The sequence below is a fragment of the Danio aesculapii genome, chromosome 10, assembly GCF_903798145.1.
Source record: "Danio aesculapii chromosome 10, fDanAes4.1, whole genome shotgun sequence".
NCBI lineage: Eukaryota > Metazoa > Chordata > Actinopteri > Cypriniformes > Danionidae > Danio > Danio aesculapii.
The window spans coordinates 44,901,413-44,920,256 of NC_079444.1; the positions used below are offsets into that span (position 1 = coordinate 44,901,413).

Here is an 18,844-nt window from a genome sequence, read left to right on the forward strand (position 1 = left end):
AAAACATGCACTGATTGACAATAAATCAATCCGCAATTAACTGAACAGATCATATTGATTGATGTAATATAATATCCCATCTAGACTTTAAAAAGTATAGCTTAATTTTTATGACACTGTACAACAATAATTCATATGTTTGCATTAGTGTGAGGGGTAGGGCAGGGGTACAATTGAAAATACAATTATTGTGTAATTTATTAAATAGTATAAATAATTATTACATTGCTGTGAGGGTTGGGTTTAGGGTTGGGGCAGACGTTAATAAAGTACAATTTAATGAGTGATTTATTTAATAATATGAACATTACTCTGTTATAATCACAGTTTTACATTGCTGTAATGGTTAGGATAAGGGTAGACCTCAATAAAATACAATTTAATGGGTAATTTTATAAATAATATGAATAATACTCCATGTAATGACTGTTTTTACATTAGCCTACTGTGATGTTAGGGTGGACGATAATAAAATGCAATTTAATGTGTAATTTAATTAATAATATGAATTAATAATATGAATTAAATATGAATAATATGAATTAAATGAATTACTCGGTTATAATTACTGTTTTTACATCACTAGGGTTGGGGTAGAGCTAGACGTTAATAAAATACAATTTAATGAGTGATTTAATAATTAATTCTCGTTAACTTTCAGCTGTATCTCTTTTAGCAACAACCCAAATAGATGGGCGTTGCGCAATTTCGTATTATGCAAATAAGGGGGCGGGGGTCCCCGCTGACGTGACGTCAGGTCCAGCCTCGCCGGAGAGAGCGCAACAAACATGGCGACAGAGCGCGGCGGACACGGCTGTCTGCTAACTTTCATCGTGGTCCTCTGGAGCTCTGTCAGCGGCCACACTGACTCCTCTCGCCCGGCTCACAGCTGTCAGATCCTGGGCATGCGGCTGGAGAGAAGCGACAAGCCGGCCACCACCACGGAGGACGGGCTCATCCAGCTGACGGAGGAAAGCCGCGTCCTGATGCGCTTTTACGGGGTGCACCTGAGCCCCGACGCGGCGTCCAGCATCAGGTTCACGGAGTACACAGAGGACACAGAGAAGCAGAATAACACCTGCGAAGACTTTACCAAAGACTTGAGCATCAGCACATTCATGAACGTGTCCAACAGGGGCAGCTCAGGACTGGTCAGCGTGTCCGTGAAGCCTCTGCGTAAAACAGAGAAGCAGAAAACCTACAGTCTGTGCGTCAAATCCGGAGACAGGTGGGTTTACCTGGGCGATAAAGACGGGAGATTGGTGGTTGTGGAGGAGAAAGAGTCTCTCTTGCCTTTGTGGCTGCTGATTATTTTAGTAACAGGTCTTCTGGTGCTGTCCGGGATGTTCAGCGGACTCAATCTGGGACTCATGGCTCTGGACCCAATGGAGCTTCGCATAGTGCAGAGTTGTGGGACTAATAAAGAGAAGAAGTACGCTAAGAAGATTGAACCCATTCGGAGTAAGGGTAACTATCTGCTTTGCTCTCTGCTCTTGGGTAATGTATTGGTGAACACTACTCTAACCATCCTCCTGGATGATCTGATTGGGTCTGGATTGGGCGCAGTGGTGGCATCCACTGTTGGCATTGTGATATTCGGTGAAATAGTCCCGCAGGCGCTCTGTTCGCGCCATGGTCTGGCTGTAGGCGCCAACACCATCATACTCACCAAATTCTTCATGCTGCTCACTTTCCCCTTGTCCTTTCCCGTTAGCAAGCTTCTGGATTGTGTCCTCGGGCAGGAGATTGGCACCGTTTACAACCGAGAGAAGCTGGTGGAGATGCTGAAGGTCACCGAGCCCTATAATGACCTGGTCAAAGAGGAGCTGAACATCATCCAGGGCGCTCTGGAGCTCAGGACTAAGACTGTTGAAGATGTGATGACGCCGCTAGGACACTGCTTCATGATCCACACAGACGCTGTGCTGGACTTCAACACCATGACGGAGATCATGGAGAGCGGGTACACCAGGATTCCAGTGTATGACTCCGAGCGCTCCAATATTGTGGATATCCTGTATGTTAAAGATCTGGCGTTTGTGGATCCGGATGATTGCACCACTCTGAAGACGGTCACCAAGTTCTACAACCATCCGGTGCACTTCGTCTTCCATGACACCAAGCTGGACGCCATGCTGGAGGAGTTTAAGAAAGGTTAGTGTGTGTGCTTTTGAGTTTATGTGACATATCAGGACACAAATGTGTATACTGACATGGGTCTGACGCTGGAGATAGTGAATTATGAGCACATAAGGCTTATAAATCACACAGAATTAGTTTGTTTTTGTTTTTCAGGCAATAAAACCACATTTTTACTGTACGTTAACAGTGTTGGGTGTAATTAGTTACATAAATTTCAATTAAATGAGTTTAATTTTGCACTGAAAAAGTAAAGATTAGATCACTTAAAAAATTTAATACAGTTACGTATGTACTTGCTTAAAATACTGTGTATAAATTCAGTAATTCTGTATAAATTCTGTATAGATTTCTAAAAATATGTATTGGCACACAAATATATTAACAGAATACCTCTAAATAATTATTTTTAAGACTTTTAGGTAGTATTAAGTAATTAAAGTAGTTTTCAGACAAAGTACTTAGAAAGTAATTTAAATACATTGCTAATGGTTTAATTAGTAATTAATACTTGTTTATAAACTTACCCAACACTGGCATTAGCAGGGAATAATACCATGAATGAGTGACATTACTAAATAAAAATGCTGAATAGAATAAACCAACAAAGTCTAAACACTGCTGAAAATCTGTGCTGTACTTTTGGTTTTTCATTCTCCTATTGATAATGCTGATGGCTGATCAATAACCATCTGGGTCCTCTATCAGCCCCTGATCAATACTGAGATCATCTCGAGACCGTGGAGGAGTCACGTACACTACAATAATGCTTTTTACTTCGAGATTGTGTCCTGTTTCTAGTCTAAATATCTGAAAACTTCTAAATCAAGACGCAGTTTATAGACGAGCAGCAAATATTATGTTGTTTTCAGAAATTATGAGTGAAAATGAAGTGAGTTTTACCTTAAAACAAGCGAAATAATCCTCCAGTGGTGGAGGAAAAATAATCTCACGTCAAAAGGAAAAACAAGATCATTTTTCTTCCACCATTGGCAGATTATTTCGCTTGTTTTAAGGTAAAACTCACTTCATTTTCACTCATTTCTGAAAACATTCATTCATTTATCTTTGGCTTAGTCCCTTCATTCATCAGGGGTAGCCACAGCGGAATGAACCGCCAACTATTCCAGCATATGTTTTACACGGTGGATGTCTTTCCAGCTGCAACCCAGTACTGGGAAACACCCATACACACTCATTCTCACACACACACTCATACACTACAGCCAAGTTAGTTGATCAATTCCCCTATAGTGCATGTGTCTGGACTGTGGGGGAAACCGGAGCACCCGGAGGAAACCAGACTTGAACCAGCGACCTTCTTGCTGCGAGGCGACAATGCGAAACCACTGAGCCACTGTCGGCCATTTTGATGATTTATATTCACTGATGTTAGCTAAATCATTAGACACTTTACGTGCAATTAGTATTATTTCGATGTCTATGTAATTATTTATAATGTAAGGGTAATTAATATGAAGCAGACATTAAAATGACATGCATCTTTGAGTCTTCTCACCAATTCAAAAGTTCTGAGATTTGAGATTTCAAAGCAAGATGTATTTTGTGCAGTCAATGATGTTTAAACACTGTGTAAATCATTACCTGTGAATCTGAGCATCAATACACACAAAAATAAATGAATAAAACACTAAAGTCCAAAATAAATCTAGTAAAGATATTAAAATTAATATGAATTAAATTAATATTGGGAAAAAATATAAAATAACATTTTAATAAACCAGAAAAAAGAAGAGAAACATAAGAAAACACAGCAGATGCCCTTCCAGCTGCAACCCAGTTCTGGGAAACACCCATGCACACTCATTCACACTCACTCATACACTACGGCCAATTTAGTTAATCAATTCCCCTATAGCGCATGTGTTTGGACTGTGGGGGAAACCGGAGCATCCGGAGGAAACCCACGCCAACATGGGGAGAACATGCAAACTCCACACAGAAACACCAACTGTACCAGCCGGGACTCGAACCAGCGACCTTCTTGCTGTGACGTCACAATGCTAACCACTGAGCCACCGTGCCGCCCTTTATAATCAAGTAATCCTTGATAAATCTAAGTAAAGTGTATAAATGATTTATACAGCTATTTTAGATAACTTCTAAGAGACGTCTAATTAAAACAGTAGGCCTCTAGGTGTGGTATAAGCAGAATAATGCACTCTGGTCTGTTGAGTTATTAGAAGTGTACTACATCAGCTGTGCATTATTTTCTAATAATTCAACTTCTTAACTATTCCTTAATAACTGAATTAAACTTTTGTGTGTTAATGCTGATGGTCACCTTTTAAGTCGCTGCTTCTGGCTCTCAGTGTAAATGTGGAGATCCACCTCTGCGCACCAGAGACCTCTTATACTGATCGCAAATCCTGCACTGCATGACCGCTCGCGAACCAGCAACCTGCTTGCTGTGAGTCGACACTGCTAACCACCACCGTGTCACCTAGTTCTGAAAACAACACAGGATTATTTGTTTGTTTATATTATTTTATATGTTTTTGTTAGATTAGTTTAATTAATTATTTATTAATTTATGCAATTTTGGGGCAAATCTGTGGTCTTTATATAGAGTTTTTAATATTGTGAACTAGGCATGGGCCGGTACACTCTCAGAAATAAAGATACGAGAGCTGTCACTGGGGTGGTACCTCTTCGAAAGGTACAAATTTGTACCTAAAACGTCAATACTAATACCTCAATGGTGCATATTAGTACCTAAAAAGTACAAAAGTGTTCCTCTTAAAATGTTTAGGTACTAATATATACTTTTGAGGTTCCAATATGGACCCTTCAAATACAAATGTGTACCTGTTGAAAAAGGTAGCACCCCAGTGACAGCTCGCATACCTTTATTTCTGAGAGTGTATAAGATTCTGACGTTATGATAACCTTGGATAAAAATATCAAAGTGTCACAGTATTGTGATCACTGCTCTAAAATATATCGTTTTTTAAATGTCTGGGTAATAAAGCTAAAACTTTTATCCCCTTTGAACACAATATATTTTAATTGGTGAAAGATTAAACATGTCAGGCTAAATAAATCAGATAAACCATTGACTTCTTCATTTGTTTCAGAAACACTGATTTCTTTACCATTTAAAAGGGCATCTTTGGGTATGTTTTCGAATAAACTGTTGTCCTAAAAAAAACAACAACAAAAAAAAGTAAATAAAAATCTTACTCACACCTGAATAGCAGAAAAGTTTGGCAGTGTTAAAGCCTTGACTTTTCCAATCATCCCATGCCTATTGTGAACCAATGAAACCAGATCGCAAAACCTCACCAAGATATTGTATTCCTAACATCTAATTAAAAGTGCATTTGTCAGTGAATGCATGTGAAAACTTGAATGCATAAGATAAAAGTATCTGCCAGATGCAGTTTTAATTTGACTTCCTTCAGTTTAATCATGATGATCAAGTTCTGAAATGCAGATGAGCATCTTGGACATGTTTGAGGGGAGCTATTATGCAAAAATCACTTCTATAAGGGGTTTAACCCCAGTTGTGTGTGTGTGTCAGCAGTGTGTGAATTTCTCCAGCCTCTAATTATCAACAGTAATTAATTGTGTTTATTATAATCGGACTTGATGAATGAAACAGTTTGATTGGCATTCTCCCTTTGAACGTGTCATCAGAGGGGGAAAGCCCCGCCCACTAGTGCTCATCTCTCCTTCATTAGCATAAACAGCAGCCCTGAGTGAGAAGCAGCCGTCTGTCCATCAGCCATTAGAGCTGCTGAAGATAATGTCAGCATAGACTAAGAGGATTATAGATGTGGAGTTTTAGATGAACAGCAACATAGACTGACAGAAGCATGAAGCACACACTCACACTGAAGCACATACGCACACCTGAGCAGCACTGGCAACACACACACACACTGCTGTTTTACATCTGTCGCTATGCTGATGCACAGCCATCTGTAGCTCCGCCCTCTTCTGAAAAAGAGCACAATCTCATTTGCATTTAAAGCGATAGTCACTAAAATTCCACAATTAGGATCAAACCCTGAAAGGGTCAGATTCATAGAGCTAGAGAATGTTATCTCTGTGATATTCAAACACACACACACACACACACACACACACACACTCTGAACATCAGAGTAAAAGACGCCACCATTAATGTGTCAGATTAGCCATGTGTTTTGTGAATGGGGTTTTTGGAATGATTGACAGCCCGAAGCCCCTCCCACTGTATATTTCATCAGCCAATCAGAACAGCACTGCAGAGGGATGCTGAGACTGCCTGCAAAACATCTTCTCTTTTGCGCATGAGATATTTGAGCAACTCTCTGCACACTGTTTTAATGTGTTTCCACTGTTTGTGTAAAATGAGCTCCGCTGAGATATGAGTGTATGTAAATAAGCTTATGAGTATGCAAATAAGTGGTTTGATAAATGCACAACCCTCAGGAGCTCTGGGGGATTTCACACAGAAAGAAAATATTAGCCTTTTTAAACAGTTTACTTGTTTATTAATATAAATATCCTTGTGAAAATGACATATTTCCTGTTTATAACCTATTTAAAATATATATTCAGGGTTGCATGATGATCATATTTGTAGTTTTAAAATGATACATAAATGATATAGATGTCAGCATAAATGAGTTCACACCCTTTTTAAAATGAATATTTTATCAATTTCTCAGTGAATGTAGGTAATAATTGTTGGTGCATTTTAAATAAACCAGTTTTATTAAACGGTTATATTCGTTAATATAAGAGTTTAGTCACCGAACATCTTTAGGAATAGAAAAGTCACATTTAAAGCAGTTACTGCAAACAAAAAATGTTTTTAAAATGACAAACTATGAAATTTACACAAAACTTAATTTTTTTTATGCTTCTGTTAATTTTTCTCAATTATTAATTATTTTATTTAATGTCTTTTTCTAATATTAATTTGAGTAAACTAATATTTACCCTCCAAATTAGTCCAATTTATTTACTCATTTTATTTTAGACTTTAGTGTTGTAGCATTTTTACACTTAAAAAAAATGTATTATTGTTTATTTAAACTCAATATTTTTTCCGGTTTAATAAAATGTTATTTTATATATTTAAACCAATTTTTACCCTAAAAATGTGTCAAATTTCATTACTCATTTTATGTTGGACTTTAGTGTTTTTAGTTTTATTCATTTATTTTTGTATGTATTATTGATCCTCAGATTCACAGTTAATGATTTACACAGTGTTTAAACATAATTCATAGCACAAAAATAAAAATGGATCTTGCTTTGAAACCTCAAATCTCAGAACTCTTAATGTCTGCATCATACTAATTACACTTTAATTATAATTATTTGCATATACAGTTGAAGTCAGAATTATTAGCGCCCCTTTGAATTTCATTTTCCTTTAAATATTTGCCTAATGATGTTTAACAGAGCAAGGAAATGTTCACAGTATGTCTGATAATATTTTTTCTTCTGGAGAAAGTCTGATTTTGATTTAATTTGGCTAAGATAAAAGCAGTTTTAAATTTTTTTAAAATAATTATTAGCCCCTTTTTTATATTTGTTTTTTGATAGTCTACAGAACAAACCATCATTGTACAATAACTTGTCTAATTACCCTAACCTGCCTAGTTACCCTAATTACCCTAGTTAAGCCTTTAAATGTCACTTTAAGCTGAATACTAGTGTCTTGAAGAATATCTAGTCTAATATTATTTACTGTCATCATGACAAAGAGAAAATAAATCAGTTATTAGAGATGAGTTATTAAAACTATTATGATTAGGAATGTGTTAAAAGTTTGCTCTCCGTACAACAGAAATTGGGGGAAAAAATAAACAGGGGGGCTAATAATTCAGGGGGCCTAAGAATTCTGCCTTCAACTGTACATGGAAGAATAATAAATGCAAGTGTCTAATGATTTAGCTAAGTTCAGTGAAAAAAAAAAATCAAAATATTGCTGAAATAATGTTCCATCACCATTCAGTGCAGCCAATATTTGTTTAACAGTTAAATGGCATACATTAAAACCCCTTAACTGTCATCATCTTGCCACTGGGACACTTAAGGTTACATATCTTTTTTGCCATTAAATCTTAATCTAGTCATGACAAATTATATCATTTGAAAGCTTAAAATTTCTAGGTTCCATATATGGTGATTGTTTTTTGATCGATATTACTGAGCAACAGTTATTTATTAATTCAACAAGGATACTTGTCAAAGTTGTAACGCATTACTTTGCTACAGCAATCTACATGTAAAAATTTGTTTAGATGTTTTTTGGAGGCTAAAATGAAATTAAATACCACCAAACAGCCCATACTCCTTTACATCTTTATGTCTACTTGACAAATGTTGTAAAAAATATTGTGAAAAATGAATAAATACAGTTCACATTCCTCAAAACATAGCAGGAACCCTTGTTTGGTCATCAATGTCAACTGAATGTCAAGAACCTGGTGGTCATGTCTGGTACTGCGGCCAAATACATTTTAAAAAGCGATTTATTTTAGATATCAACTTTATAGGCTCTTTTTAGATGATCCATGCACAAAGTGCAAAGCACAGGGCGCAAATACATTAAGGGTGTGTCAGAATCCACTTTTGCTAATATAAGGATGGAAAAATCCGCTTTGCGCTGTGGCGCATGGTCTAACAGGGTTGAGCTTATTCTCTTAATGAGTTATAGGTGTGTTTTGAGAATAAACCAATCAGAGTCTCGTCTTCCATTCTCTTTAAGAATCAGTTATGTCGCGCCATGGCGCATTTGCTATTTACATGACGGACTTTGTAAGTGTAAAAACTGAACGCTTCACTAGAGAAAAACAGGTAAACAGAGCATCTACAGCCCGAGAATGAGAGATGAGCCTCCTCATTATTTACTTTCACTTTCACTCTAGTGGATAGGGAAACGTGTTGTACGCAGAGACATCTATTAGCCTGTAGATAATTAATTTCCTTTAAGTGCAAAGATTTGTTTCAAAACTATTTCTAAATTCAGTTCTAATCTCCAGCAAATGAATAAATGAAGAATAATAATGAAGTGTGATCAAACAACTGAGTTATATCCAAACACACATGCTGTGCCCCATATGGTCTAACACCTGACAGGTGAGCAAATCTGAGCTTGTTTTTAATAAAACAAATATAAATATGCAGATAATCAATAATACTGCTGATAATAATAACATTATACAAAAGCAAATTGTTATGAATAAACTGAAAAAGCCCCCCGAGATGAAGAAGGCATGGAGGTATGGTTTTTATATTTATGTAGAAAATAATATGTTTTGTAATATTTTAATCCTTTATATTTATATCCTATATATGTATCCTTTATTATATCCTAAATATATCCTTAATATTTTAATTCTTTTTCATTTGTAAAGATATTTGTGTATTGCTGTACATCCTGTCTGTATTAAGCAATGTGTGAGCGAGACGCACAACTAACGCGCTCTGCGCTGGACTATAGACCTGGGCTATTGAACCGTCTATTTAAGTTCCTCAAAATAGCAACGCACCAGCAATGTGCCTCAACACACCTCCTTTTTTAGACCAGAACGCCTTTGGGCACACATATGAGCGCAAATGCATTTGCTATTTAAACAGCGTCGCGCAAAACGTCAAAACGACTCTTGCGCCGAGCTGAAACTAGCAAACAACAATTGTGTCGCGCCGCATTGCACCGGGTGTATGATAGGGCCCTAAATTTGGAATATAATTTGTTTAGATATTTAGCTTTGAATTTCTGTCAATTTTAGGCTAAAGCATGTTTTGTAAAATGTATTATTTTAACCTCAACATTTATTGTTTTATTATCTTCATAAATATAAAAGCGCATCACTTTTTAAAACGTTTTAGCTTCAGTTACAGTCTGACATCTGTCGTCTTTAAAACGAGACCAAGCTTAAATCTGTGCGCCAAAGCGTTGAAGATTGGCAGTCATTTAAGTTGAGCGTGTCATTTTTTTAGGTCTATTTTTACTATGATTTCCAGAGGTCACTCTCTAAAATGAAACCTAATGTATATTCAACCCCTAAAAATTATAATTATAATCAAATAAATATCAAATGAAATAATAATAGGTTGTGGATATTGAAGGGATTGTTCTATTGTTCCCTCCATGTATTTTAATTCAGATTTGAGCGTTCAGATTCACGTTTATATCCTCTGTGTGTCCAGTAATGCTGACGTTGCGCTCTTATCTGTAAAGTGTGCTCTTTGCTCTTCTTTTTTTTTCCTCCTCCTTTTTCTAATCTCATCCCCAGCCGTCTCCGTCATTCCCCTCATAAGCTCTTTTAGCTCTAAGTTTAGATCCGACTCTGTTTTAGCTGCAAACCTCCAGTGCTAATGGTCCAGTAATGCGTAAACGCTTATGATTGATCCGGACTCTCAGATAATATAAGATGATGAATAATTCATGAGCTTTTTAGACTCTGCAGTGAAAGTACAGCTCATTAATATGCATCTTCATGCAGTGCTTCAGTATCAAAAACACACACTCACACACTGGGTTTCACGACCTGATGTGAACCAGATTTTGGTGAATTGATTATTAATGTTAACAATACATTAATAACAGTAAATGTGTTTCCATCCTGATTTATGCAAAAAAAACAAATGTTTATGGATGGAAACATGACTAATTTTATTAGTGCTGTCAAATGAGTATTCATAATTAATCAGATCCTAGATAAAAGTTTGTTTTTTCATAATATATACAGTTGAAGTCAGAATTATTAGCCCCCTTTGAATTTTTGTTTCTTTTTTAAATATTTCCCAAATGATGTTGAACAGATTCAGGAAATGTTCACAGTATGTCTGATAATATTTTTTCTTCTGGAGAAAGTCTTATTTGTTTTATTTCGGCTAGAATAAAAGCAGTTTTTATTTTTTAAACACCATTTTAAGGTCAATATTATTAGCCCTTTTAAGCAATATTTTTTCGATTGTCTCCAGAACAAACCATCATTATACAATAACTTGCCTAATTACCCTAACCTGCCTTGTTAAACTAATTAACCTAGTTAAGCCTTTAAATGTCACTTTAAGCTGTATAGAAGTGTCTTGAAGAATATCTAGTCTAATATTATTTACTGTCATCATGACAAAGAGAAAATAAATCAGTTATTAGAGATGAGTTATTAACACTATTATGATTAGAAATGTGCTGAAGAAAATCTGCTCTCCGTTAAACAGAAATTGGGGGAAAAAAATAAACAGGGGGGCTAATAATTCTGACTTCAACTATATGGACACATACTTAAAAATATGCAAAAGAAATATTTTTACATAAACCTAAACAAATATTTTATACAATATATTTATGCATATAATTATATACATATGAATGTATTAAATATACACATACAAACCAAAACAAATTAAATAAATGTAACAATTTTTCAATTAGGGCTGCATGATAATGGAAAAAAATTGCGATATTTAGTTTTTTTGCTATATATATATATATATATATATATATATATATATATATATATATATATATATATATATATATATATATATATATATATATATATATATATATATATATATATATATATATATATATATATATATATATATATATATATATATATACAATTTATTCATAACATATATTCATATTCACCGGCCACTCCATTAGGTAAACTAGTACCAGGTTGGACCCCTTTTGACTTCAGAACTGCCTTAATCCTTGGTGGCGTAGATTCAACAAGCTACTGGAAATATTCCTCAGAGATTTTGCTCCATATTGACATGATAGCATCATACAGTTGCTGCAGATTTGTCGGCTGCACATCCATGATGCCAATCTCCCGTTCCACCACATCCCAAAGGTGCTCTATTGGATTGAGCTCTGGTGACTGTGGAGGCCATTTGAGTACAGTGAACTCATTGTCATGTTCAAGAAACCAGTCTGAGATGATTGGCGCTTTATGACATGGTGCGTTATCCTGCTGGAAGTAGCCATCAGAAGATGGAGACATTGTGGTCATAAAGGGATGGACATGGTCAGCAACAATACTCAGGTAGGCTGTGGCGTTGACACCATGCTCAGTTGGTACTAATGGACCCAAAGTGTGCCAAGAAAATCTCCCCCACACCATTACACCACCACCACCAGCCTGAACCGCTGATACAAGGCAGGATGGATCCATGCTTTCATGTTGTTGAGGCCAAATTGTGAGTCGAGCATCTGAATGTGGCAGCAGAAATGGAGACTCATCAGACCAGGCAACGTTTCTCCAATCTTCTATTGTCCAGTTTTGGTGAGCCTGTGTGAATTGTAGCCTCAGTTTCCTGTTCTTAGCTGACAGGAGCGGCACCCGGTGTGGTCTTCTGCTGCTGTAGCCCATCCGCCTCAAGGTTGGACGTGTTGTGTGTTCAGAGATGCTCTTCTGCAGACCTCGGTTGTAACGAGTGCTTATTTGAGTTACTGTTGCCTTTCTATCAACTGGAACCAGTCTGGCCATTCTCCTCTGACCTCTGGCATCAACAAGGCATTTGCGCCCACAGAACTGCCGCTCACTGGATATTTCCTCTTTGTCGGACCGTTCTCTGTAAACCCTAGAGATGGTTGTGCGTGAAATTCTCAGTTTCTGATCTGCATTGAGCTGCTGCCATGTGATTGGCTGATTAGATATGATTGATTATGATATGATTGATATGATTAGATATGCCATGTGATTGGCTGATATGTATATATATATATATATATATATATATATATATGCGATAAATGCAGTTTCCCCACATGACTCAGATTGCTCTATTTGCAAATAATTAAATAATTTGGACTGATTGTGTTGCTTCTGTAGGGGAATAAGTCATGGATAAAATATAATAAACAAATTGCACTGTTTCTAGAGAGTCTAAAATTAAATGAGGGTACAGAAACGGAATAAACAAGTGTACAATAATACTGTTTTCACTGTCCATTTTCAATATTTCAAAGCAAGCACGGCGATAACCCAACAGGCCACGCCCCCTTTTAAAATCTCCACTGATGTCACTAGACACACCCCTTAACACTGATTGGCTGCAGGTGTTTTGGAACTCAGACTGTCGCTGTTGTCAAGAGGGGTTTTTTTTATATATGCATCTGTAAGCAGTGGTTCTGTCTAGTATGTTGAGTTGTGCGTTTGTTGAGTGTTATCTTTGTTTCTGATACAGGTAAATCTCACCTGGCCATCGTACAGAAGGTGAATAACGAGGGTGAAGGAGATCCGTTCTATGAGGTTCTGGGTTTGGTGACGCTGGAGGACGTGATCGAGGAGATCATCAAGTCGGAGATCCTGGACGAGTCTGATCTCTACAGTACGCTCACTACAGGCTTTCATTATTATTTATGGCCCATTTCCACATGTGTGTGTTTCTCAGCAGCAGAAGTGCTCAAAGTGTGTAAACTCAGAGCGCAGTGAATGGGAGAGCACAACACATCATTATTCTACAATCCTACTAGCTGAAATACTAACAGATAAACTCCAGGATGGTGTTATCGAGACTTTCAGAAGAGGAAAACAACAGTGTGAGACTGATAATGGTGGACAGAGGAGAGAATAGTGTCAGATTAATAGTCCTGCACACATACACACTGCATTATGAACACCTCACACATGCAGGAAATCACTTTTTATAATTTGATACTAAGATTACATAATGTATATATAAATATATATAAATGTACATACATGAATATATTTACAATGGTGTCATAATAAACCTATTTAATGTGTATATATATATATACAGTTAAAGTCTGAATTATTAGCCCCCTGAATTAACCCCCCTGCAGATAGAGCAGATTTCTTCAGCACATTTCTAATCATAATAGTGTTAATAACTCATCTCTAATAACTGATTTATTTTCTCTTTGTCATGATGACAGTAAATAATATTAGACTAGATATTCTTCAAGACACTTCTATACAGCTTACAGTGACATTTAAAGGCTTAACTAGGTTAATTAGGTTAACTAGGCAGGTTAGGGTGATTAGGCAAGTTATTATATAATGATGGTTGTTCTGTAGACTATCAGAAAACAAATATAAAAAGGGGGCTAATAATATTGACCTTAAAATGGCTTTAAAACAATTAAAAACTGCTTTTATTCTAGCCGAAATGGATTCTTGTGTGTGTGTGTGTTTGCCTTTTTGTGTGTGTATATGCAGGCTTGTGTGTACGTGTGTTTGGGTATGTGCGCTTCTGCATGCATGCAGGTTGTGTGTGTGTGCGAATATGTGCGTGCGTGCGTGTGTGCGCGTGTTTGTGTGTGTATGCATGCAAATCATATGTAAAAATAAAAAAAATCTGTAATCAGTAAGGGGGCAAATACTTTTTCACACCACTGTATTACCTCAGAGTTGCATTGAATTCAGAAGTGCGAGATTAAACTCAGAAGAGAAGTGTCAGAGTTGAAGAATAACACAGACACAAATCCAAAACATCATTTAATTATTACATGTACGAGCAGTGTCACGTCACAAACTAACATAACAAAGCTGACCAATCATTTTCTTTCTTTAATTTATTCAAGTGCTGACAAAATCATCCAATAAATGGCCTGAATGGACCTCTGTTAGAAAATATCCACAGTTTCCCCCAGAGGACGAATCATTTAGTCCTCATTGAAAGTAAACTGTGTTTGTTTTCTTTGTTGAGGTCGACAGTACGTTGAATTGCATCTCCTATTTGTATGATCTGCTTTTGTGGAAGTGTGTAAGTGATTGGCTGAATAATTAACGCTGTGTTTTGTCTGCTAGCCGACAACCGTAACAGAAAGAAAGTGGATCCCAACAAGAACAAGAGGGACTTTTCTGCCTTCAAACACGAGAGAGAATCTAAAGTCAAGATATCACCGCAGCTGATGCTAGCAGCGCACCGATTCCTGGCGACAGGTTAGCCGTTTATCATTTCTGTATTATCTATAGTAGGGCTGCATGATATTGGGAGAAATGACATTGCAATATTTTATTTTACTGTGAAATACACTCACCGACTACTTTATTAGGTACACCTGACCAACGCACATTTCTAATCAGCCAATCACATGGCAGCAGCTCAATGCATTTAGGCATGTAGACATGGTCAAGACGATCTGCTGCAGGTCAAAGCGAGCATCAGAATGGGGAAGAAAGGGGATTTAAGAGACTTTGAACGTGGCATGGTTGTTGGTGCCAGACAGGCTGCTCTGAGTATTTCTGAAACTGCCGATCTACTGGGATTTTCACGCACAACCATCTCTAGGGTTTACAGAGAATGGTCCAACAAAGAGGAAATAGCCAGTGAGCGGCAGTTCTGAATTTGCCCTCAACACCTTGTATCAGCGGTTCAGGCTGGTGGTGGTGGTGTAATGGTGTGGGGGAGATTTTCTTGGCACACTTTGGGTCCATTAGTACCAACTGAGCATGGTGTCAACGCCACAGCCTACCTGAGTATTGTTGCTGACCATGCCCATCCCTTTATGACCACAGTGTCTCCATCTTCTGATGGCTACGTCCAGCAGGATAACGCACCATGTCATAAAGCACCAATCATCTCAGACTGGTTTCTTGAACATGACAATGAGTTCACTGTACTCAAATGGCCTCCACAGTCACCAGAGCTCAATCCAATAGAGCACCTTTGGGATGTGGTGGAACGGGAGATTGGCATCATGGATGTGCAGCTGACAAATCTGCAGCAACTGTGTGATGCTATCATGTCAATATGGAGCAAAATCTCTGAGGAATATTTCCAGTAGCTTGTAGAATCTACGCCACCAAGGATTAAGGCAGTTCTGAAGGCAAAAAGGCTCCAACCTGGTACTAGTAAGGTGTACCTAATAAAGTGGCCGGTGAGTGTATATCCACTGAGAAATGGATAAAAACATTCATTTTTAAAATGGGGTGTTCTCATTGTTGAGCACTGTAAAATTATTGTATACATCATGTGCATAAAACACATGGACATGACATGAAAATGCCTACTGGTTTACAAAAGCCTAGATTAAAAGAAAATGCCCAAATGAAAGCTTTTCTCTCATAAACTACAGCAAAACAACTTGTTAAAGAAAAAAAAATGAAACAAACCAGATTAAATACAGGAATGGAGAAAATAGCGCTTTTATTATCAGCTGTCAATCACCCCCCTCTTTTTAAATATTTAGTTTTATTGCATATTAAATATTGGTTTTTTTTTATTTAGCACAGCCCTCTGTAATACATGCACTGTATCTGGAAAGTATTAATCGCGCTTCACTTTTTCCACATTTATTTATGTTCCAGCCTTATTCCAAAATGGATTAAATTGATTGATTTCCTCAACATTCTACACACAATCCCCCATAATGACAATGTGAGCTCTAAATGGAGCTCAGGTCCATTCTGTTTCCACTGATCATTCTTGAGATGTTTCAGCAGCTTCATTGGAGTTCACCTGTGGTCAATTCAGCTGATTGGACATGATTTGAAAAGGCGTACACCTGTCTATATAAGGGCCCAGGGTTGACAGTGCATGTCAAAGCACAAACTAAGCAAGAAGACAAAGGAATTGTCTGTAGACCTCAGAGACAGGATTGTCTGGAGGCACATGGCTGGGGAAGGTTACAGAAACATTTCTGCTGCTCTGAAAGTTCCAGTGAGCACAGCAGCCTCCATCGTCCATAAGATGTTTAACCACCAGGACTCTCCCTAGAGCTGGCCGGCCATCTAAGCTGAGTGATCGGGGGAGAAGGGCCTTAGTCAGGGAGGTGATCAATAACCCGATGGTCACTCTGTCTGAGCTCCAGCGTTCTTCTGTAGAGAGAGGAGAACCTTACAAAAGGACAACCGTCTGTGCAGCAATCCACCAATCAGGCCTGTATAGTAGAGTGGCCAGACGGAAGACACTCCCCGCCTGGAATTAGCCAAAAGGCATCTGAAGGACTCTCAGACCATCAGAAACTAAACTCTCTGCTCTGATGAGACTCAAACTGAACTCTTTGGAGTGAACACCAGGCGTTACGTTTGGAGAAAAGCAGGCAGCGCTCATCACCAGGCTAATAGCATCCCTACAGTGAAGCATGGTGGTGGCAGCATCATGCTGAGGGGATGTTTTTCAGCAGCAGGAACTGGAAGACTAGTCAGGATAGAGGGAAAGATGAATGCAGCGATGTACAGAGACATCCTGACTGAAGACCTGCTTCAGAGTGCTCTTGACCTCAGACTGGGGCGACGGTTCATCTTCCAGCAGGACATCGACCCAAAGCACACCGCCAAAATATCAATGGAGTGGCTTCACAACAACTCTGTGAATGTCCTTGAGTGGCCCAGCCAGAGCCCAGATCTAAATCTTATTGAACATCTCTGGAGAGATCTGAAAATGGCTGTACACCGTCGCTTCCCATCCAACCTGATAGAGCTTGAGAGGTTCTGCAAAGAGGAACGGGCAAACATTCCCAAAGACAGGTGTGCCGAGCTTGTGGCACCATATTCAGAAAGACTTGAGGCTGTAATCGCTGCCAAAGGAGCATCAACAAAGTATTGAGCAAAGGCTGTCAATACTGATGTACATGTGACTTTACAGGTGTTTTATTTTTAATAAATTTTCAACAATTTCTAAAACTCTTTCTTCACATTGTCATTATGGGGGATTGTGTGTAGAATGTTGAGGAAATCAATGAAGTTAAACCATTTTGGAATAAGGCTGGAACATAAACAAATGTGGAGAAAGTGAAGCGCTATCAATACTCTCCACATGTACTGTACAAACGTGAATAACAGCTTACTTTATTGTTCTCCTGGTTCTGTAGAGGTGAGTGCTTTCAGTCCGCTCCAGATCTCGGATAAAGTGCTTCTGCGAATCCTCAAACACCCGGACGTCATTCAGGAGATCAAGTTCAACGACAGCGACAAACGCTCGCAACACCACTATCTGTACCAGCGCGGGAAACAGGTGGACTTCTTCGTCCTCATCCTTCAGGTCAGTAGAAGCCGTCTGTCTGCCTTTATGGAGAGTTCAGCAGAATCAGTGTTACCTTGAAATGCTGATGTTAATACTTGCATTACTTATGAAAAGTAACTGAATATGTAGTTTAGTTACTCTTTAAGGAAAGTAATGCGTTATGTGGTTGCTACAGTATTTTAGCTGGTTGCCAGGGCGTTTCTTTGTGGTTGCTTGGATGTTTTAGAGCAGGAGTCGAGAACCTTTTTTCAGTAAAGAGCCATTTCTGATTTGTTTGGCAAATTCATTTTTTTAAAGAGCCATTGGGGTGTGTATTATATCCTTTCTTCGTTTATTTCCCTGCACAACTCAAAAATAAACAAATATGAAGCATCACATGTTGAGCAAGTCCATCAATGAAGCAAGGACAATTTATCGAATTTTTCTCTTCCGCCATCACCACTCATGAATGTGGTTTGAATTTACGTGCACGAGGTGACCATACAAATGTAAGTTGCTTGCCCTTTATTGGTGTCGTAAATCAAGTTAATCCACAGCTCCGCTATTTGCAACCCAGGCTTATTCTGAAAACATTTCTGGAGACCGTGAATTATGAAGCCGGGGGTACATATGGCTGTGTTTTATTTTTTTTTTAAACGAATGCTACGTGGCGGTGTGACGCTGTTCCTTTTCACGCTTACCAGCTGACAGCTTACCCCATGTGGAGGGCTTTCCCACCGCAACCAGTCTGTCCAGTTAGCTCGCCGTGTATGCCAGCAGATTTGAGATGCAGAGAGGAGAT

General features: G+C 38.0%; 1 protein-coding gene across 2 annotated transcripts in view; it reads left to right on the forward strand.

The window, feature by feature from the left end:
• Positions 1 to 775: 775 nt before the first annotated feature.
• The window catches only part of LOC130235883 (metal transporter CNNM4), a 38,405-nt gene continuing 20,336 nt past the window's right edge, over positions 776 to 18,844 (forward strand). For both annotated transcript variants that reach the window (XM_056466404.1, XM_056466405.1), the window contains exons 1-4: positions 776 to 2,154; positions 13,315 to 13,458; positions 14,904 to 15,038; positions 17,912 to 18,081. In XM_056466404.1, the coding sequence (XP_056322379.1) occupies positions 789 to 2,154; positions 13,315 to 13,458; positions 14,904 to 15,038; positions 17,912 to 18,081 (1,815 nt within the window). In that variant the 5' untranslated portion in view covers positions 776 to 788. The remainder of the gene's footprint in view (positions 2,155 to 13,314; positions 13,459 to 14,903; positions 15,039 to 17,911; positions 18,082 to 18,844) is intronic.